This window comes from Salminus brasiliensis, chromosome 12, assembly GCF_030463535.1.
Source record: "Salminus brasiliensis chromosome 12, fSalBra1.hap2, whole genome shotgun sequence".
NCBI lineage: Eukaryota > Metazoa > Chordata > Actinopteri > Characiformes > Bryconidae > Salminus > Salminus brasiliensis.
In genome coordinates, this window is record NC_132889.1 from 23,641,002 (window position 1) to 23,664,889 (window position 23,888).

Sequence of the window (23,888 nt, forward strand, 5' to 3'; positions counted from 1 at the left end):
TTTTCATTTTTTTTCATCTGCGTCCCAAGGCTTCCTAAATGGAAAAGGTTACCATGAGTTACTATATAAAGGAATCCTCCACAAACCAGTAACCTTAGAAAAAGTGGGACATTACCCCCAATTTAACCCTATTGACATCACATAATAACATATTTCCATTTATATATTTACAATTATACATATGTACATACTACATTGCACATATTTACAATTATGTCATTAGGTAAATCCCTTCATATTGTGAGAACATTTTCTGATTAACAGATATTCTGCAAAATTAATAATTCAAATGAACGCTTTGTTGCAGATACATGTACAGAAATTATGTATATTATGTATAAAATGAAAAAATATATGCAAAAATGCTCATGTGTTAGTCAACCAAACTGTGCAGCACAGTAGGACTTGAATTGAAGATTCCTTTTTATTTAGCATGAAAATATCACAAAATAAATATCCAGATGCTTCACATTTCAAAAGTAATGATTAAATATTGCTCTTGAGAAAATTCTAATCACCTGTCTTTAGCCAATCACCAGCCTCCACCTGTGTTAAAAGACCTTACACGCTTCTTGATGCCGCTTTCAGAAGTTATGTCATGTCTCTCGCTTCTTCCTCCCCTCCGCCAACCGTTTTGGTCGACTGCCCGGGTGTACGCTCCGCCCCTGCCTCTAACATGCGCATAAATATGTCCTGCACTGATGTTGAGCAACTGTTTTGGATGTGTTTGAAGGCATCGACCTCTTCTTCTTTGGTGAGAAACCACTAAAAAATTACTTGATCCGCCAACAAGACAATGCAAGATACTATGCCGATCATCAAGCATGGAATAGGTAGAAATGTTGAACAGTGAAGTTCAGGTGATGTACCTGCCAACACATAAGCGTTGAGAAATTGTAGGACAGTGCGGCTGTTGAAATACATGGAGAAGAGAAATCCAAACGTTTTGCATGTGTGTGGGAAGTAGCTAATTTATATAAACTATATTTAGTGGTGCTAAATCCGGTGACTATGGGTGGTCCTGGTGTGGTATGATTTCAGAAAGAGCGGAGTAGTAGTAAACAGCTAACTAGCTTGCAACCCCCTTCGATTTTAACAAGGCGAAATAAACTGCTATCAGGAGCAAATGCACTTTCTGTGTTCCCATGTCCTTTGCCTTTCACGTCAACTGGCTTTTTCTGCCGGACATATTTTATTTGCGTTTGCGCCTTGCATTCTCACCTTGCCTAACTCAGCACTATTTATTTGCAGGTTCCACAGCATGTGTGGACAGTGGAGAGAATTTAAAAGGTCTGGGCAAGAGATTGCATGAGATATGCCTCCCTAGGTACCCGCCAGCACTGTGTTCCACAGACATGAACATTAACAGCGTGCTGACGTCTCACTAACTTACCTACAACCCCAAACCCACACGCCCTCACAGTTTATAACCTACCCTTGATGCTCTGGGTTTTATAGAGGTGGTCAGAGCCAAGGTAAATCATGATGCAGGAAAAGCACAATCTGCTGCTGAGCTTTGTTATAAAAAAATGTCTGCAATATTCTCTCTTTTTTTTTTTGCTAGTGACATTTATGGTTCAAGCTAAACCCTTTGCTGCACCTTTAACAAGTCTCCCACACACTCACTTGGCACTTGCGGTAAAGTTTAGCTTGGCCAAAATGATGGAGCTTGGGAGTAATTAATGCTATTTCTTTTTGTAGGTTTCTAAGCAAATTGTGTTTGTGTGCACTGGAGAATAGAAATGCTCAGTCAGTGAGATTTAGCTGTAGTGCTCGAAGGCCCTGTGGACACTCTTAGAGACCATATTTATTTACCTAAAGCACTGTATTCTTACTAACCTAACTACAAAACTGAATACTTACTAAAAGGGAGGCAGCAATGTGGGTTTTAGGGGCTAAAGTGTAAATCTGTTATTTTTCATGTGCTTGTATTTTCCATTTTTCTTTTCTTTTCTTTCTTTCTTTATTTCTTTTTATTTTCTTTCCAAATGCTTTAAGCATCTCAAATATGAGAAAGGATTTTAAAAAACTTAAGGAAGCTTCTCAGAATAATAAGAAAGCATCTCTGAAATGAAAAAAAAATAAATGTAAAATAATAAGAAATTGTATCAAGACATTGTAAAAGTTACTCAAAATAAAAAGAAATTGCCTCAAAATACAGAGAAAGAAATTGAGAAAAATATTGAGAAAGCACCTAAAAATAATGAGAAATCAAAATTTCAAAATAAAAAGAAAGCATGCTAACTTATCTCCGAAGTATCTCAAAAGAATTACTTAGCAGCTCACTTAATGATTATTATTTTTTTAAGTGGAGGGAATTAGCTTCCATAACACTGGAATTATACAATAAAGTCATTAAAAAAAATCTTAAAAAGCTGGGGTCTGAGCACAGGGCCTACCATGCAGAGAGTCAAGTGCCTTGCTCAAGGGCCCGACAGTGGCAGCTGAGCAGATCCAGGTATCAAACCCATAACCTTGCGAACAATATCCCAGTTCTTCACCCACCAAGCCACCACTGCCCTGATATATAAACACTGATGAAATTGGAGCTAGATCCACCTGAACTAGCATTGCAGAGACATATAGCGTTTATTTCTAGAGGATTAGAAATGCTGAACAATGCATGACATGCAGATATTTTAGCACAGCAGTCCAGCGTCACCTAAACATTCTGTTCCTCCACAAATACATCAAATGCTGGATTGAGATATGAAATCTAAACATCTACGCAATGCTGCTAATTATTTCAAAGCCAATTATTTAATCGGCCAAATCGGACATTAATATAGTAAGCACACTTCACCTACTGCTCACCTACTGAGTAAATTAAAAGGTTAAAGGTCCTACCTGTTAGTATTTATCTTTGATATCTGCCCCTATAGCCCAACATAGCATAACATAGCCTAAACATTGTGGCTCACCGAAGCATTACAGAGGTATTTTTTTTTTATCATTACACCTTATGTTTGTTCAATGTTTACCAGGGTTTATTGAAAACAACTTCCATTTTCTCACTATCTGCATGTTGAACGGTTACAACTTGTTCTTGGCCCAACCCCCAAACATGTTGTGAGGCAGAAACAATACCCAGAGACAGAAATGATAGCAACAATAACAAAAAACCAAGGCATGTAAATTCAGATATCATTAAATATATTCATTTTTTTATGAGAACCATTATATATTAGTATGCATTACAAGACAAAACACAGCTTTTATTTTTTTTTTGCAAAGAATACAGCTAAACTCCATTTACAGGTGGGACCATGAACAATGGCTAGGTCTTCATCCAGAACCTGTTCTGCAGAATAATTCTCCACAGGAGTGAAGAATTGGTCTAAATGTCCATGTTGGGTCAATATACATGTAGTTTTTTTTTCAACACACCAACGCGTATGTGTTCTAACTGAGAGAATGTACAGATATTCTTTCAAAGCCAGTATCAGAGTTCATAGCTTGACAGTGACTTAAGTGTGTACTGTGTGTAAGACATTCTGTGTACATGTGTATGTGTGTGATGTTAGAGAGATATATTAAGAAAGTTGAGTGTGTGTGTGTGTGTGTGTGTGTGTGTGTGTTGAAATATTTCGTTCTCATAGCACAGATACTGTACAAATTTCTCTCTATTTCATCAACTCATCATGTAAACACAACAAAACAGAATGCTAACAATCGTATTCTTGTATTTATGGTACTAAACATTCTGGTTAATAACATGAATATAATCTAGTTAATGTTATACCAAAAATATAACTATACAACTATACAAATAACGACAGAACAATACCTTCCACAGAGTACCAAGCAAACTGTAGGTCTACGCTTTATTACATGAGGCAGGATGGGTCATATTGTCGTGGTCTTCAACCTGTCAACCGGTCTTTTATACGTAAGGACTTCCAAAACGTTCCTATAACTATAGATCATGGACCGGACATAACTGCATGACCATAGGTGTCATGTTTACATGTATGAACGGTTCAGGTAAAGGCTAGGAGGTTTTGGTGGTTGTAGTAGCTCCTACTACCTCTTTTGGAGGAAGTTCACCCTCACTGTGTAATTCTCCTTGAATGCAGGCCGTGTTTCCCGAAAGCATCAAAACACAAAGATCATTCCTAAATGGTCGAGTGAGCATCACTCTGAACACGCTCTCCACCAGATCTTTACACTAAGGTGCTCTAGGAAGCTGGGCCTCTGAATTGGAGGAGGAGAGTGATGTGAGGACAGGTCACTGGGTTTTGTTCATTTCAAATGCATCATTTTTAAACTTTCCACACTTTTAAAATATTCATATTTTTCAAATTGGCATACTTTTACATTATTCTTATTTTTCTAATTCTCACACATTTTAAATATTCATATTTTTCCAATGTTTACACTTTTAATTTATTCTTCTTTTTCAAATTCTCACTTTTAAATTGTTCTCATTTTTCAAATTCTCACACATTTTAAATATTCATCTTTTTCCATATTTCACACTTTTAATTTATTCTTTTTTTCAAATTCTCACTTCTAAATTATTCTTTTTTTCCAAATACTCAAAATGTAAAATATTAATATTTTTCACATTTTCACACTTTTAAATTATTCTTATTTTTGAAATTCTCACACAAATTGTCACATTTTAAAAATGTTTTTCCAGTTACATATTTTTCCCAATTTACATAATTGTTATTTTTTTTGCAAATTAAATACTAAATGTTGAATTATTTTAAAAGTGTCATTTTCAAATGTAAAGTCATGTTTACATCAATACTGACTGTTCAGTAAACGTGAGCCACCCCATTCAAGATATCTTGAAAGTGAGACTGGATTCCAAACTTTGTCTTATTACAACTGAATCACATTCCAGGATCAGAAAGGGGTTAAGAATGAAGCTCTTTTTTATATAATTAGACTTACACTATGGTAATCTAAGGTCAAACATGTTACATTGTACACTGCAAAAATCACTGCATAAAAAAAAACATTCAACTTACATTAATAGTGGTTCAAGCAAAAATTTGAAGTATATCACTTTTTCCATGGCACATTCTGAATTGCTCAAGAAGCAATGAGGTATCATCTGCGATGCATTATGTGAAAGTGGGGTTTACAGATGCTGTTAGTTCATTCTTTACACTTCTTTACGCAGATACCAGGTTCAAAATCACAGATCATCAACATATAGTTTATATATAACGTATGACCCTCCACCCCCCAAGATCACTTATCTTTTGTCACTGGATCATTCACTTGTGATCAGTTCAGTTAAGGAGAGCACATATATTATGAGCTTTGCAATAACATCTCCAACTCTTAAGACAAAACACAGTCTAAAAGGGCTTTGCCATCCAGAGGTGTGACACAGTAGCTAATCTGTTTTTATGTTTTTGAATAGTGACTGGACAATTTAGGCTAGATCAAAATAAAAAAAATAGAGTGAAAGACACCAAAACTGATCGCTCGAAAACGACTTTACATACTGTATACGTAACATTAGGTGCAAACTCTGCAAAATCCACAAAATGGAAAAAAGAAAGACAGCTGAGGACAAAACTGTGAAACTTGGGGTTCCTTCACAACAGTTCCTACAAAAGGCTAGCAATATCCATCTGCTTAGCAGCGCTCAGTCCATCCCTTCCTTTGTCTCTCTCCTTCCATGATTTCCTCCACGCCTGGTTCCTCTAGCACTTGCCCCTCTTGTCGCGCTGCTGGAATTTGCGGAGCCGCCGGGCCCACAGGTCCTTCCAGGGGATGAGCAGGCTGCCCTTGTCAGCCACCACACCGCTCTGGCCGCGCGAGTCGTCGTCGTCAGAGCCCAGTAACAGGTACTTCTTCCCTGGCTTGATCTTGGGGCACTTGCAGGCCACATCCTTGGCACGCACCCACAGCAGCTGGTCACCCCGACGGATGCGGTGCTCGCCCTGTTTGTAGACTGAGATGATGTTGATGGTGAACTTCCACCACTCGCCCGCCTTGTCGCCTTTCAGCACGTGAACTTGGACAGCTGTGGAGGTAGGATAGAATAATGAATGGTTAGGATAAGACATTGCAAATGCAGCACTAAATTATACTGTACTGTGTGAGAAAGGGTAGAAATTCAGACATTCTCGCAAGAGGCCTTGCGAGGACTGGACTATAAAGAAAAGTGATACTTATAGATAGGGTCTGTGGTCTTAAAGGAGACCCGAGTTGGAAGACTCTGATGACACATATTAGGGAACCAAAAGTGAGTTATTATAAGCCGTCTCTCCAGGGCAACCTTTTGTGATAAGACAACTATAAGAAAGGTCAGAGATGGTTGGACCAGGGTGTGAAGTAAAGTAGATCTTAAGGAGCTGTGTTGGTGACCATTGTTTTAGACAGTTCTTTCATGAACTTTTCGTTGGACAGCAGTATTTTCCTTGGCATAGTTAAATAATGAGAGTCCAGTATATGGCAAGGGCATATCATATGAAACCCATCCTCATAAGAAAAAGAGGGCTGTAAAAAGGGCCAATTCCAAAACCCCCAAACAATACAGAGACTCTTAATTCATTTATAATTCCACCACCTAGTCGAAGACGGTGGGGTAGTAACACTCAGAATATGATGTAGTACACCAGTAACACTGGTGCAATTGCATATCACCACCAGACTAGGCTAGATTTCAGCAAATAAGCACATTGTGCAGTGCAAGGAAGTTAACGCATAGGAAGCTAGCAGATTTCCATGCTAAGCTAAAGCATCATTCCAGATGAGCTCTCTGCACTACCTGGTATCTAGTAAGACCCATATTGCTAGGAATAATTACAACGTATATATACAGTGCTAAAAAAACGAATAAGTAATCACTAATGTTAATGCTAATGTTGTGGCTAGACGTGTTAATTCTGTGTTCTGTTATTCATGAGCAGACCATAAAGGGAAAACAGCCTGTTTCTTTCCAGGGCCAGATCATAGGGTTAAAATGGATGTGGAAAATCGCATCTGGGTGGTTCACACCAGCTAAAGTCAGAACTCTTCTTTGTAGACACCAGAGAACAAGAAAGTGGTAGAAACGGCATCTTACAGAGTATACAGAGCCCTTTTTGCCAAGAGAGTCACTTTAACCTGTCGTCTCAGTGCATTCTTCCCATCGGGGGGTGTTTCAAAATGGCTGACTCGCTTTTCCTCAACCTCTTCCCTCCTTCTCTCCTCTTGTCCCGACCCCTGACCTTCCCTTGTTGTCCTGGCCAGCGTGTTCCGTATTGCAGCAACAGTTGCCATAGCGCTTGCGGCCAAAGACAATGCATGCCCCCAGTGAGTGTTTCGAACGACCCCTCCCCTTCCCCAGCGGGACCTGTTGTAATGTTAGGCTACAGTGGATGTAGCCTTGGAAACACTCTCCTTTCGTCCGTCGGGCTTTAGAAATAGGAAGAGGCAGGGGCGTACAGTACCTGCTTCAAAGTACAGTGCCTCTCAAATGTAGCATTTCTTCGCTCAGTGGTTTGTAATATCTATGAACGAACAATAACTTCTACTGCTACAGAAATTGTTCATTAACCTCATTAAGTCCTACGGGCTTGTGTTTAGACTTTCACTGTAGTGTCCCTCTGCTGGCTCTGCCCCCTAATTTAGCAGTAATCCTAAATTACCATCATTGGAGTCACTTTAAAGGATTTGCTAACTAAGCTATATAACTGTGATCAGTGTGATTCAATGATGCCGTACTCTTCTCCTCACTGGTGGCAAACCTTTTACAGATGGTTGTAGCTCCCCAGGTTCCACGATTGTTATAAACACCCTGTGATGCACAGACAAAAGTATTGGGACACCTGCTCATTCATTATGTCTTCTTGAAGGGTATTAACAAATTGTACAGGAAAGGCTTTCTACTAGATTAAGAAGCATTGCTGTGAAGATTTGATTGCATTCAGCAACAAGGGTGTTATTGAGGTCAGGATGTTGGATGATCACCACCTCACCTCATCACCCCAACTCCCCAACTCATCCCAAACATATTGGATGGAGCACCAGAGAACACAATTCCAGTGCTCCACGGCTCTCAGTGATGTGGGGCTTTATACACTCCTCTAGCACACTGTAGCCTGGCATTAGGCATGGTGCCAATAGGTTCATAGTGATCTGCTCCAGAGCGCCCAAATCTACTGGCAACACTATGGAGACTAGACAAGCTGTGTCAGCAATGGGTGCAACTTGAAGTAGCTGAATGCGTTCATTAGAAGCAAACATTTGGACAGCGATGAAATACTTTCGCACTGTAGTTTGCCCACCCCTATAAAAGAGCATGCTTGCTTTCCTGCACAGTTTAGATCAGGCCCCCTTTGCAGCAACAATTTGAATATGCTCTTTTAACCATAGAAATGAATGTAATATTGATACGAAGGAAGGCATGGCTGAACATAAATTTGAGTTAGCAAACGCTTATGTCACCTTTAAAACTTTTGATGGGCGGCGTAAATCAAGATAGAAAGGCTTGTTGAGAAGAGCCATTGGGTTAGTAAAGCTGCAAATCCATCAGGCTTGTGAAGTTGGGGGCAGGCAGGCAGTTGCTTTACAGCGACTGTGTGAAGGCAGTGCAAGTTAAATAAATGACTTAATCTATAGAAAATACAAGCACACACTTTACTGTGAAACAAGCACTGCATGAGGGTCCAGAGCTAGACCAGCATCACATCATTCTAAACACATGCAGTCCAAGCGTGTGAGATAATCTGAGCTGGAGAAGAAATGGTTTGGCTGGGAATGTTCTAGAAAGAGCCAGAGGGGGTCTACCTAAGAGTCGCTATTTTACAATTAGAGGGAATTGACCCTGCTTGGGAGAGGGAGAATGCCCTCTGGTGTGAAACGTACACACACACAAAAAAAGTTAAGAAACACAAGTGAGCACACACACGCACAGGAACACACACACACACACACACACATATAGGTACACACAAATGCTGACAGTGACCTACCAAAGGTGAATCGTGTTTTAGAAATACACCATTTGGGGCATTATGTAAAAGTGACAGGGGAAGTGCTGTATTTCCCCTTCTCTTGTTTCTGTCCCCCACTGTTGAATGTGAGCGCTGTTTAGTGACGGGGGCATGAATCGCCCCCTATAACAGAGTGGAATGTCCCGGCGGGGCAGCGGGGGGCCTGCTGTGAGCAAATTGCACCCAATTTGAGAAAAGAAAAGAGAAGTGTTAGTGTGAGGAGAGCGCACTCCCACGGGCCCACCATTCATCCCCGCTGGCTCCCTGGGCCTGAGCCCGCTCCTCTGGCCAAAGAGAAGGAGAGAGATAAAAAGAACGGAGGTTTTTTTTTTTTTTTTGGGGGGGGGGGTGGGTGGCTGCGGAGGGGAGGCCACTATTTATCTTCCCAGCCACAGAGAAGCTTCCAGAAGAATCGTGGAAGTGTTCCGACCTCATCGGCTCGCCGGGCCTGTGGGCTCCAAGAGCAGTGTGAGAATCCACTGCCGGAGCCTCATTCTCCTCTCGCTCTCGTTTCACTGCAGCGGCCAGCCATGAGCCAGCCATGAGCTCACAGCCAGGGGTACCAAAAGGACAGAGAGCACCACCACTGGAATTGCAAAAGCCCAGGTTCTGTATGCGCATGCTAGTGCTAGCTAGCTAGGCCTAGCCCCCCAGTCCATTATACAGATACAGCTGCACTACACAAGCAAAATGGGCTCTAGTACCAACATTTTTTAAAAACTCCCCTTTGGTACTAAACAGAATCAATAGGTTCTTTAAAGAACCATGCATGAGAAGTCCTCCATCACCCCATACTGAGCAAAAAGTGTTCTATGTACTGTACTACTGGAAAAAGGCTTGATTGACTCCTAATAATAGAGGAACTTGGCGCTATATAGAACCAGTTTTAAAAGGTTCTTTAAAGAACCATAAACAAGTCTGCTATTACCTACTCTGTGAACATGGGTTTAGTATCATAGTACTGCTTTTCTAACTGGCTACAACAGTGGTATAGAACCAGTTAAAGGGTTCTTTAAGGAACCATATACAAGAGCTCCCCCACCCTACACCTTAAGCAAAAAGTGTGTTATATATTGTAGTCCTAAAAAGGGCTATTTAACTCCTAACGAAAGTGAAAGTACCTTTTGGTGCTATATAGAACCATTTTTAGACAGTTCTTTAAAGAAACATATACAAGACATTCTACATAGCACTGAAACTACAACAGTGGTCTCAAACCATTAAAAGGGTTCTTAAAAAACATATACACTGATGGTGGTAAATTAATGAATGTGTTGCTATAACACTGGCAAATTTGAGGTATACAAGATGTTCTTCATCGTACACTCTAAGCAAAGATTTTCCAATGTACTAAAGTTTTGCTAAGGGGTTATTTATGTCCTATGGTTCTATATGTGATGTTTTACCAAAGAAGAAACCTGTAGTCAGACTCATTGTACTGTACTTTGAGTTGCCATTGGTTTGTATAGAACCTCTGCATTTACTGAAGAACGTAGTAAAGTAGTGTTATTATTTTTTTTATCATTTATTAATATGTTTCCAGAACTGTATATAAAGCTCATTAGCAATGCACACTAATAATCACTGTTCCTGCCAAGAGACAGGTATCAAATTTCAAGCTACAGGATAATAACTGCTCTTCCACTTTTTTTACTATAGGCTTGATTAAAAACAAAAACCCAGCTTTGTACACAGAACACAGCAAAACAACAAAAACCAAGAGGAAGGTCTCTGCAAGCATCACAGCACTATAGCACAGGTTTTGAAAATGACAAATATATTGAAAAGTGTAAATCTCAAATAAGACTTATGGAATACATTGCCTTGGATGACTAGTCTACATACTTTATTTAGGCTAATCATTTTACAATAGGGTGTTTTTTTTTTATCTCATGCTATGCTAGATAGCTGTAAGCACAGGTTTTAGTGTTTTCACTAAATTATTGTAATGTTTATATTCAGATGTGCTTGAATTTAAAAAACATTCAGCAAGCAGACAAACATTTGCTTGATTTTAGTTTATAGTTAATGATTTTAGAGTAGTTTTATTTCAGTAGTTTTGTTTATATTGCTGTTCCCAGAACAAAACCTCTCTATTTCGTTTTTATTCAATTGTTTTTATATTTACAATAATAGCAAAATTTAATGATGAATGGACCAATAGGACTGATCAACAACGCCATGGAATAAACCTTTGTGACATTGACGTCCACTGTAAGCTAAAATGTTAGTAAAAATATACTTTTCCTGTCGTTTTCTTTTCTGCCAGCAATGATATATTTTTAGTACCTGCAGAAGCCATACACTCTTCAAGATAAGTACATTTTCAGTGCATCGAGCCACATAGCTTCCTTCGCCAACTGTTAGATGCTTTTGGGCATGCTGCCAAAGAACAAAGAGGTTTAGAGTTCAGAATGAGTGTGTATGCAGAGTTGTAGGCTGTTCACTATTGCTAATACAGCTAGCCTATAAGTGACATATTCAGGCCTGGTCTGTTTTGAGATGCCACTGCTAGTGCAGCACTGAAATGGCGCAGCTTTAGTGATGAAAAGCCAACATGGCTGAATCCCAAAACACAATTAGATCTGAGTGAATAGGGGACAAGAAGATAATGGGATAGATCCACCATTCACAGTCTGAAGAGTGTGCTGCACCAGAACCAGTGTTGCCTTCCAAATCAGAGAGAGGAAAAGAAGGTGCGATAGATAGAGGCGGGCATTTACATTACACACTTACATGTATTCATTTATAAAACACTTTTCTAGCCAGACTGACTTACAATAGTGCTAGCAATGAGAGTCGAACTGACACTCAGTGAATCTGCAAATATGCAGATTTCTGAGCTAGAAGACAAGAGCTCTGTTGTAAGTAAATAAATATAAATCTAGATCACGGAGACAAAGTCTAAGCAAGCATTACACAAAAATGTGCAAAAACTTGTGTTTAAAAATGAAGTGTGAATGAGTGCAGACTGGTGTAATCCTGGCTGATGTCTACAGAAGTGTAGTACTGTGCAAAAGGCAAGACAAGTCAAAACAGTAGTTCAAAAACATTTATATGGACTCCAAAGACACTATTTACATTTAGAACACAAATAAATCTCTACACAATAAAAATGATAAAATTGTACTTGCTCATTATAACTGTTCATTGTTATAGTTAACTGTAATTGTTAATTGTAGCTGTTTATTATAACTGTTGATTGTAACTGTTAACTGTAATTGTTCATTGTAGCTGTTTATTATAACTGTTCGTTGTAATTGTTAACTGTAATTGTTCATTGTAGCTGTTTATTATAACTGTTCGTTGTAATTGTTAACTGTAATTGTTCATTGTAGCTGTTTATAATAACTGTTCATTGTAATTGTTAACTGTAATTGTTCATTGTAGCTGTTTATAATAACTGTTCATTGTGACTGTTCATTGTAATTGTTCATTGTAACTGTTCCATGAAATTGTTAATCATAATTGTTCATTGTAACTGTTTATTGTAACTGTTCACTGTAATTGTTCATTTTAATTGTTCACTGTAATTGTTCATTTTAATTGTTCACTGTAATTGTTAATTGTAACTGTTTACTGTTATTGTTCATTGTAACTGTTCATTGTAATTGTTCACTGTAATTGTTCACTGTAATTGTTAATTGTAATTGGAACTGTAATTGTTCATTGTAACTGTTCATTGTAACTGTTCATTGTAATTGTTCACTGTAATTGTTCATTGTAATTGTTATTTGTAATTGAAACTGTAATTGTTAATTGTAACTGTCCATTGTAATTGTTTACTATAATTGTTCATTGTAATTGTTAATTGTAATTGTTCACTGTAATTGTTAATTGGAACTGTTCATTGGAACTGTTCATTTTAATTGTTAATTATAACTGTTCATTGTAAAAATATATACAAATTGTAAATAAATAATTGTAAGCTGGATGGGAAGCAAATGTCTTGTTCCTCTTCTCCTCTATGTACCTCAGCCACTTTATGGATGTGTTACAACCTCATCACCAGCGCAATTTAAATATATTGGATCACATTTAGGCCAACATAATGTAACATAAAGCATTAGCTGAAGCATGGTATTGGATGGTAAATGAAAACAGTAGGCTGACTTGAGGAGAGGATTGAAAATGGCTAAGAAAAATATGCTAACATGTCATGCTCATTTTTAATTCTTATATTAGTGTTTTTAATGAGCAAATACCATGTGTATACTCTTAAAAATAAATTGTGATTCCTGGGTCTACAGAAATATCTGTGGAGGTTCTTTTGTGTTCCTAGAACTTTGCAGACATATGTCTCAGAAAAGTTAGCCTAGTGAGTTTCCCAGCTAGCGACACAATGACCTAGACACAAGTGAACATGCAAAATATTGCGGTGCTGCGTCAATCTGACAACAAAACAAAAGCTCCACTACCCCAGTTTAGGTTACCATTTTTTTGGAGGTGAAAGGACCACACATGATGAAGAGGACAAATTCATTCTTTTGATGTTTGCTGAAAGGTTCTGGCAGCTGTGACACAGCCATACTATTAGCTTGGTTGTCACAATGCCAACACCAGAGACAACAGTGATTGATAGAGTGAGTCCATGTCGCCTGTGAAAGGAGCCGATAAAAATGAACAGAGGGTGAATTCAATTATTATGCATGGTCACCATCTGAAAAAAAAAATGTGTTATTGTTATGCAGGTTTACAAATGAATATACTGACCAAATGAAGTGTGCAAATAAATGCTGCATGTGTCAAGGCCGTTATGCTGCAAATATTATTCATAAAGTAAAAGTTTCAAAATAGCAACATTTTAGATCACTTGTACAGAGGTCTTTTTAAAACCTTACATAGAATGTTGGGGCTAAAGTGGAGCTGTATGGTGGAGGTCAAGTTGAGGCCTGTAAGGTCAAGAAAGGTTTCCAAAAGAACTGCTTGTACGATTGCAGAAAGGCAAATCAAATTCAAAAGACTTTCGGGAAGATTTAGCAGGCTGGTGCAGAGCGGTGGTGCACTCTTCTATTGTGCAGCGACACCTGCACAAACATGACCTTTGATGGAAGAGTCATCGGAAGAAAACCTTTCCTGTGTCCTCAACACAAAATTCTGTGTCAGGAGTTCAAAGAAACATCTAAACAAGCCTGAGGCGTTGAGGAAACAGGTCCTGTGGACTGATGAAGCAAAGATATGATGTTGGATTGGCAAACTGTTGGATGGGTAATCTTTCAGGCTTGTGTTGCAGCCAGTGGAATAAGGAGCATTAACCCCTTAACACTCCAAGGCGTATTACACACTAAGGTGTACTTCTTAGTAACTACAGAGACTTCTGTACAAACTGGTGAGGCTGTTTTCGGGTAATAGAAGTGTGTAATAATGCTTTTGGCCTGCTGGCAGCCTTTGGGCTTTTTGAGGGGTTAATTTAACCACCAGTAAATTCTAGATGCAAACACCACAGCATCTGTAAAAAAAATCTAAAAGCAAAAAAGACAGCGACTTCTACAGCAGGATAATGATGCTAAACACAGCAAAATCCAAATCCACAATAGACTATCTCAAGAGGTGCCAACTCACAGCCCCCCGAGCTAAACAAAAGCGAAAATACATGAGATGTAGATGCACGCAAGACGATCCAAGAATCTCACAGAGCTAGATGCCTTTTGCATGGACAAATGTTTTGTTATTTTGAAACTGTAAAAGATATAGAATAATGAAGTAATCTTGCTTAAAATATGAATATAAAAAATAAGAATTGTGAAGAACTTAGAAGAGCTAGTCACAGTAACATAAACGTTGACTGGGGTGCCCACACTTTTGTATGCCACTGGAGTAATATTTGTAGCATAAAGGCTTGCAAACATGTCCATTTTCTTTGTACAGATGTTTGGTAAAAATATTTTTTTACTACATGCCACTGTAGCTAGTGCAACATCTGCAATATAATGTTTAATAGACCCTTTTTTTTAGCACTAAAGTATAATAACTTGATTGGAAATGTGTTGCTAGTTAAAAGTAATAAAGGGTGTTTTGACTTTTTAAAACTTTTTTTACTTTTTTTAGAACTCTTACTTAAAAAAGTACTGTCAGAACCATTACAAAACACATAACAATTAAAAAAATAATACACTTAATATTTAAAAGAACATTCACAAATGTTCCTCTCTGAGGCAGCCTTTCAGTTCAACAGTTAAACAGTTGTAAATACAACTTTCTCAGGTGGCCCAGGACTTTGGGATAGCACTGATTCAGACCATGGCGAAAGGAACAAAGACACTGGGAAGGGTGGACGCAGAGAGAAAGGAGGGAAGCTGCCGGGCCTCCCGTCGCTGTTCTGTGTTCTGCGGGCAGTGTGCTGGGGCGTGACCCACGCGCTCCACACAAGCCAGCCTAATCTAATTAGTGCGCCTGATTAGCGCCCTGAAGCTCCGGCTCACACCCCCGCTGGGCCGCCCTACGCCCAGGCGCTTATCACTGCGCTGACTGCTGGCCTTGCTGCAAGTCTGCGTGTGTGTATGTGTGGCACTGCTCGGGGGCCTGCGAAGACACACACAGTCCCCGCCTCACACACATACACACGGTGCTTTGATTCATTGTGGCTCACTCCTGGCCCAGGACCAAGGGTGGGAGGCGAGAATGCAGGCCTTTATGCTTGCTGTCTCCGTAGAGACGGGGAACAAAGGAGGATAAGCAGGGAATATTTCTCTCTGTCTCTCTCTCTCTCTCTCTCATTCTCATTGTCAGTAGAGGGCAGATTTAACACCTGATGTGGGCTGGTGTCGGAGTGGTGAGATGGAAGAGGCTCTGTTTAAACTGGGTGTCTCATACTGTCAGCCTGGGATGTCTGCAGAGCACACAGACACAAACACACATGGAGGGCTTTAGGGGTCTTTAAAGAAACAGGGGTGGGCAAACACGCAGCCCACACAAAATGACATGACTGAAAACTCTCAGACTTGGATTTAACCATCTTAAAGAATTCTCTAAAATGGACCCAAACAACAAATAACCAATGCTTGCCTTCAGACATCAAAAGTATGTCGATGAAGGGAGAACAATGACGGCAGAAACTATGTTTTTCAACCATTTTCAAGCTCTTCATAAAGACTGAAATGAAAAATATCTCCAAATGCATTAAGAAATGAATTATGTGAAGGAGCATGACAACTGGGGTCCTTTTTTTTTAATCCTCCCAGTTGTTTTAGAAGGATCACATTTTCTCCATCTCCTTTTATTGCCCTATGAATGAGGAAAACAGAAGAGTCCCCATATTTCCACGCTCATTTGGACGCATTTGAAAGCACCCGCGACCGTTTCTCCCCTCCCTGGCTTTGATTGATGAATTGTGAGGCTTTTTGGGAGGCTGACAGCTCTGTATAGGAACAGCATGGCCCATTTGCTGCATGCGATGCATCTCGAAAAAATTACCCAGCCGCCCAGAATGCACACTGCTGAGTCCTGAATAGGCTGTGGAAGCTCCCTCGCTTTGTCCCGCTACTTCTCATTGGATCCGAATCAACTCCTGTAAAAGTTCTGGGGGGCTTTTATACCTCCACTCATGCATGCTAATTGCTAAGAATAGACAGAAGTGGATAAATGTAAAAGTTAAAGAGAGAGAAAGTAAAAACAATACATAACAATAAAGAGTAAAAGAATGCTGCTATTTTTTGACACAAGAGACTAATAGATTGGATAGTGGTATAATCAATTCCCTCATTGATTATTGATTATTCTACCATACGGATGTATTAAGCACAAACATTCTGTGTTTCAAACGCTTAAAGAGTCAAGTGTTGTTGTTAACAAAATACTATTTTTAATCATTTTTCATTGTTTATTAGTATATTGCTCTGTATTGACAAACGTAAGTTTTGTATCTAAAATATCACCAGATAATTATAATATTTTTTTTATCAAACCTACGATTTGATTCCCAGTTTATAGAGGATATATATATTCAAAGTGAAAACGCAAAAAAATGTATGTGTATTTCCTTCAGTTTGACTTACCACCCTGTCACCCTGCCGTATACTATATAAATAAATACTTAGTGTAGCGCAACAGATAACACCACTACACCATGCAGGAGACTGGGGTTCAGTTCCCTGTCTGGGTGACTATGCTGTGCTACACCAATAAGAGTCCTTGGGCAAGACTCCTAACACTACATTGGCCCACCTCTGTAATACGAGTAACCTTGTAAGTCGCTCTGGATAAGAGCGTCAGCTAAATGCCATAAATGTAAATCTAAATGTAAATGAGGTAACCGTCACTGGCCACATACTTCTTTGCGGCCTTTACGTTGGCATGGGTGTTAAGCAAAACAGTCGCTAGAGGGCAGTTAGGGAAGCACTGCAGCCATATTCGGATGACATTTACCATCCCGCGGCATGCGCCACATCACGTTTTATTGTGAATGTTTATGGCTCCTAAATGAAAAGGCTTATATTAATAAGGATTTTATGCCTGAGGTGAGAAAATGTGTTTTTTGGAGGATGAACATATCTTTCAATTTCAAAATGGAAGTAGTCTGTCATCATAGAATTGACTACTGTTATCCTGAAAGGACTGTTTTACAGCAACAGGAAAGGCAATACATGATTGGTAACTAAACTTCAGCTCTTTTAGCACTTTGTAGTTTTGTTTTTTAAGCACTGCAGCATTGAGGCTAACGTAGCTAACAGGTAGCTAACAAATGTCCAAAAGACACACCAGTCTTAGAGTACTTAAAAAGCTCCTGTGGTCTCTGACATTGTATTACACGCTGTGGTACAAGGTCAAGTTGTCGAAACAGTTTAGGGAAGGTGGTGGAGGTTCAGACTTCTAGGTAAACTTTTGCACCATGAACCACACCAAGAACTCATACATCACCACCGTTTCCCTGACTCATGCAGTGACAGATACAAGTTAAACTCACTGCTTAGGTAGATGTTTAAAACAAACGAAAGTATAAAAAAAAGTATATTTAAGAGATGTTCATGTAATTGGGGTGATTTGGTTAATAATACCCTAGCTTGCTCTTGGGTGGTCTTAAACTTTCTGGAAAGGCACATCATTGCAAAACTTCAGACACCAAACACCCTGCACAGGTAGCCAACAACTACTCTTTTTCTAACAGTTAGATACAGGAATGTAAATAAGAAAAAGTATGAGTACTTATGTGACTATGTATATATAACTTATATGATATATATTTTTTCTTCTCTTTAATGCATATGAAATGTATATGGCTGCTGTCCAATAAAAAACATGTATCTCCATTTTTTGTCAGTTTTTAGTTTTCCCCATGGTTTGATCCAGCTATAGCTGCTCTCTGTACACTGTGTAAGTAATTCTGGATGAATAGACCAATAGAAATGCTATCAATTTGGAATAAGCTCATATTTTACATCAACTTCCATTCCAAGTTAAGACTATTTTTTGCATTCTCTTGTAAAGTCACCATTTTGCAGATACATGTTTTTCATTGGACAGCGACAATATACAGTATATAGAAAGTGTAAAGTATAAAGTGTACTATTTAATATGGAGGCAAAAATACACTGAAGTAAAAGTCTGAAAGTATCTACAGTCAAACCCACTTAAGTATGTATACAGCTTAATACAAAAGTTTGGCCTACCTGGCCAAATTTGTTGTAGTGTAAAGTGTAAATAAGTCCACATCTTTAAAGGCCCAAAAACACACCTCTACACATTCTAAAGCTGAAGCTTATAGTATAGCTTAAAGCAATAGTAGCTATTGAACATATTACAAAATATAAAAAACATTAAATGTGGCACATGCCCAAGCAATTTTTTTACAGTATCTTCAGAAAATAAATATGTATTGTGCTCTAAAACATGCAGAAAATGTTACTGCTTAAGTTTGTTTCCTGTAGAGGCTTTGGTCACTTGTTTACACTTAGAAAACCAAAAATAACAGGGGTGTGCAAACCTTTGCATAAAGTTTTATCATTACACATTTGGTGGTGTGTGATGCAGTGGCAACTTATAAGCAACTAATGTGTAGCAGTATGTATATATATATATATATATATTATAAGGATTTAGCAGCTGGCCAAATCCTTCCACTAGAAGAATGGCATGGTATGGCAGATGCTGTCTCAGATGATGAATTGATACAGCAGTTGAAGCCAGGAAGTGAAAACTTCAGGTGGGCTTTTGGACATGTGCATACACACACACACACACACACACACACACACACACGGATAGGCAAAAGAATGTGTAACCAGAGAGCTGATACAGTATGTGCAGAAGATACCACGCATTCTCTCTTTCCCTCTCTTTCTCTCTCTGAAGGGAGTAATACTGTGGTCAGGAGACACAGGTCTGGCTCACACCGCGTCTCCTCCTGAACATCAACATGATAAACAGCTCCCCTGTGAGAATGAAGCCGAAACGTGCGAACAACTGGTGTTTGAGAGACAAGAGACGCAAGGAAACTTTATAGCTATGTCTCGAACACGCAATAGGAGTTACGGAGAACCACAACGGCTGTTAATAGGTCTCTCTGTCTTTTTCTGTGGGTGCTGTTTCAGATGATTGTGATAATGGAATATCTGTCATTTTCTGCCCAAAGCAAGGTTGGCCAGGAAAAGGTTTGGAAAGCAGTCGTGAAGTGATTTCAAATGACTGATTCAAAGTAATAAGAGGTAATGAGATATTAATATTGATAAGGTGCTAATGATATACTGGCTAGATGCACTCTGGATGGCCTCTGTGGCTGCAGTGCTATGTCAATACCAAGAATGTGTTTATGTGTGTGTGTTTTCTCTCTTTCTTTTCGCTCTCTCCCTCCTTCTTACCCCCTTGTCCTAACAGATACCCTTTAGCTCAATGCTCTTTCTAGACAGGAAGGGCAGGAATGAGCTCAAGATGTTACACCATGAAGTCAAACATCACTACTGTTTCCCTAAACTCTGCACACAGCTTTAGAGCATGACTTATGCAGTGACACTCGCGTTCACCCTGCTTAGGTAGCCTAGGTGACAGTGTAGTCTAGAGTAGTTGCTAACTATTTAACTGCTATTCAACAGCATCAAGCATATATGAAAGACCCAACGGCAATAAAAGCTGCATTATATTTGCAGGATCTTCGTGTACTTGGTGTAGCTTTGTTGATAATACCCTAGCTTGCCCTTCAAGGGGTGGTCTTAAACTTACTCCAGGCAAATCAGAAACGCTGAAAGATTTGTGGCCATGCCATGGGTTTGAGGTACATGGCTTGGAAGGTGCGATGGCGTTTTTATGGCTCTTATAAATCCTTTAACCTCTATCAACACGAATATGAGCATGGGTGCTCATGAACTCTCGGCAAATCTGCGATTTCAACAGGAACCAGCTGTCCCCTTTGTCCTCTGGAGGCTGGGAGACAGTCTGAGCACGTCCATCAGGGGAGCCGTGCTGGGCCATAAGCTTTGATGCTATAACTTAAACCCATAGCCCATGAATAAACCATCAGCGCTATAGGGGAGATCGAGAGTGGGAGGCAATAGAGAGAGTGAGTGTAATTTGCACAAGGACGCTGAATTGAATGTGATTTCCGTTCTAGGTTGTTGGCCCAGCCGATGAGAATGACACTAACTTGCACTGAAATTATTTGAAGCTTATACAGGTAAATGTATCCGCCTGCTCACTAAAGATTCTGACTTAAAACATGAGGGCCAGACCCCGCCATGACAATCATCCAGAGGGATCAGCCTTGTCTGAAATGTCATTCACTCACCAAAGTCCTTTTTGCAGTACTTCTTCATGGTGACCTTCAGTTTGCCCTTAGAGGCTTTGCAGTGGGAATCACAGTCTGTGGAAGGAGAGTGAAAGAGAATTAGATGGAGCTTTATGGGACAATAGAACATGGCCTGTTCAATGTAGTTTTGGGTCATTCATTTCATCGAGTCCACTGGGTGCCAAACACAAGTCCCAGAGATCATACACAATTTGCCAAGCATTTATTTGAATCCGGCTCTGCAGTGACTCGTTTAGATGTTCTTCAGAAGCTGGAATTTTAAGCTTGCCAAACTGTCCTGACAGATTCCAAGTGTTTACTTGCATTTTACTCTTTATGCTGCGTGTTGTTTTGTGCTACGTGATTTGGTCCTCTGGTCCTCAGGCCAGACTGCAGTCTGTCTACCCAATCCAATGCCATACAGCCCTCTAGTGAAAGTGCCCCAGTAGATCAGACTGAAGCTTAAACTTAACCATTGTTATTTCCCCTCTAACCCTCATTACCCAGGCCAGTCCCTCCATTCCCCCCACTCTGTCCTAGACCCCAAAATTAACCATGTCAGCGCAGGGGCTAAGGAGGTTATTTCAACTCAAAGAAAGGCCACTGTGAGGGGTGGGAAACACTGCCGAGGGTTCTCCTCTGCGAGGCCCTTGATTTAATTCAAATCAAGTGAATTAAATTAAGCTGCACTCCATTCACTTGTAGAACCTGGCCTATACGCAACCCAAAAGAGTGGATCCTGGTTTGAATGGAGCTTGCTATGTATGGACTCACTGTCAGATCAGACTCCAGAACCTATGATTAATAGCTCCCGCGCTCAGCACGTCCATTTGAAACCACCGCGGCGTCCCGAGCCCCAGACTGTGCCAGAAGGTTTCGCCGATGGCTGCCTTCGTGTTGGGTCAGTGCCAGGCACCTTTTGGACGAAGGCCGGGCTCAAGCCAGGCCAGACAGGAAGGTCCCCCTCGACATCTCTCTCCTGACTGACACAAATTGGAACCAGAAAGTCTCCCGGTGTGGCTACCTCACATAGTGGTAATAACTTGGAGGGTTTTCGTTTTTCGGAAGGTGAGGAAGGGGAGGGCGTTGGGAGTGGGAGTGTGGGTGGAGAAGAGGAAAGAGGAGGAGAAGGAGTGAGGGAGATGGGAGAGAGGAGACCTTTCAGCTTCTCGCCTGAATATGGACAAACTTCATTATTTTTTTTCCAGGGCCTCTGTTCAGCCCTCCCTTTTCACGGCCCTTTCTATTCCGTGTGAAAGAGGTTGCCTGGGCGATGGCGGAGCGGGAAAAAAACGCCACCCCAAAAAAGAGGCTTGAAGGGGGAGGAAGAGGGGGTGATAAGGTTGGAGAAGGGGGTGGGTAAGAGAGAGAGAGAAATAGAGAATAAGAGGTAGAGAGGCTCAGAGAGAAACAGAGATGGAAAGAGCGAGTGTGAGAGGTGGAGAGTGTTGTGCGAGTGTGTGGCAACAAACTTTTCTAGAAAGATGTCTGCCAACTTTTAGAAGGAAAAAAAATGGAAGAGGGCAGGGAATGAGGAAAGGATGGTAAAGCGTAAAGCAGTGGAGATTGAGGACAATCCTAAAGTAAATGAATTTGATGAGTCCATATCAACCATGCCTGATTTCCATGTAAATGTACTGCGGTGCGATGGGAGAGCTTTGTGCACCCACAAGGCCCGTCCACCCCCATCCTGCCTCTCTTTGATATGCCCAGGCCGCCATTAGGCGGGCTACACAAAGCCCGGCACTGCCCATCACACCCACAGCCCTCATTAACACCCGGCCCCTGCTGGGAGACAAACGGCTGCTTTGTGTACCCTCTCAAGTAAGGCCATGCTATAGTCCACTGGTCCACCAGGGGACCACACCAGAGGTTTTATTCAGCATAGCCCCGGGGGAAGGTCTAAAGCCTTTCTCTAGACCTCTAGACCAGTGGTTCCCAGCTCAGTTCTGGGGACCCATTACCATGCAAAGAGGTCTGGTGCAACACATGTTAACCTGTTTCTGGAGTGGTTTGATCATTAGCTGATGAATTGAGTCAGGTGTGTTGAGGGTAGGAAATGCATGTGCACTCAACATGGTTCATAAGCAGTATCCTTTTATTCCCATATGTCATTGCATGTCTTTTAGGGTATATAACGGTGCTGCTTAGAAATCCTGTGGAATGGATTTCAGCTTGTGTCTGTAGAGCTGTGGTTCCCGACCCATGTCCTGGAGTACCAGGAGTGCACCTGCTCTGCACTTTTCCAGTGTTTTCCCTGCTATAGCACATACTTTAGCACAGCAAGGGCTTTTTAATTGGCCGAACAGATCAAGCAGCTGTGTTAAAGCAATGGAAACACTGAAATATTGAAAGCAGGGGTACACCAAGGTTTCATTTTTCCTCAATGTTGGGGGAAAACCCACTGATTTTTCTAAAGCAGCAATTCCCCTGCAGAACAAGGAGACCACATCATCTAGTTGGAGTTGTGCGTGCAGGGTTTGGTAGAACATCAGAACACATTGTGCATTACAAGACTCCTGTGGAGCTGACACTGACCAACCTGCTGAGATAATAAGTGTGAAAATCAGCTCGAGAGCACCGTCTCCTTGCTAATTCTGCACACACAAAAGCTCCATGGTGAAACAAACCCATGCAAATGAAGCATGTAATCAGATTAGGATCCCAGCTAGCTTTTGCTGACAGACGCTGGGGATGTTCTAAAGGAACACAGAGAGAACACACCAATCTGTCAATCCAACATAGTTGAGAAATGCTTCTCTAGGTCATGTAGCAGTAGGAAATATGTCTCACAATGGAACATCATGACTGTGAATCTGGATATGAACCGACACTGGATCTTTGTTTGACATGCTTGTTGCATTTTCCATCATGGAAAAAAGAAAATCATGTACATCTGCTGCTAAGACGTTTTGTAAAAGGGAAAACATTCTGGGAATCACAATATTGGCTAGCTTTCTGCCAAGTGTTCTGCCATGAAATGGTTATGGTCTCGGCCTTAGGTCAGAATGAAGACAAAAAGAGCAGAACAGAAAGATGAAAAGGAAGAAGAAAGAACTGACGCGGATGTTGTCTCACTCAACCAAAAAAACCCTTCTAACTCTTTACCCTTGGGCCAGTTGAGACAGTTCATCCAGGGATATTTCTTTATGTTGATAACCATGCAGGTTAGATCATCAAGAAAGACGTAACTAGTTTTTGTCTGATTTCACACATTGTTGTCCTGTTAT

The 23,888-nt window shown here is 40.3% G+C and overlaps 1 protein-coding gene across 1 annotated transcript in view; it reads right to left on the reverse strand.

The window, feature by feature from the left end:
• Positions 1-3,142: 3,142 nt before the first annotated feature.
• The window catches only part of ntn1b (netrin 1b), a 74,723-nt gene continuing 53,977 nt past the window's right edge, over positions 3,143-23,888 (reverse strand). Inside the window, exons 5-6 of the mRNA XM_072693189.1 lie at positions 20,659-20,733; positions 3,143-5,989 (exon numbers count right to left, since the gene is read on the reverse strand). Of these exons, the coding sequence (XP_072549290.1) occupies positions 5,667-5,989; positions 20,659-20,733 (398 nt within the window). The 3' untranslated portion in view covers positions 3,143-5,666. The remainder of the gene's footprint in view (positions 5,990-20,658; positions 20,734-23,888) is intronic.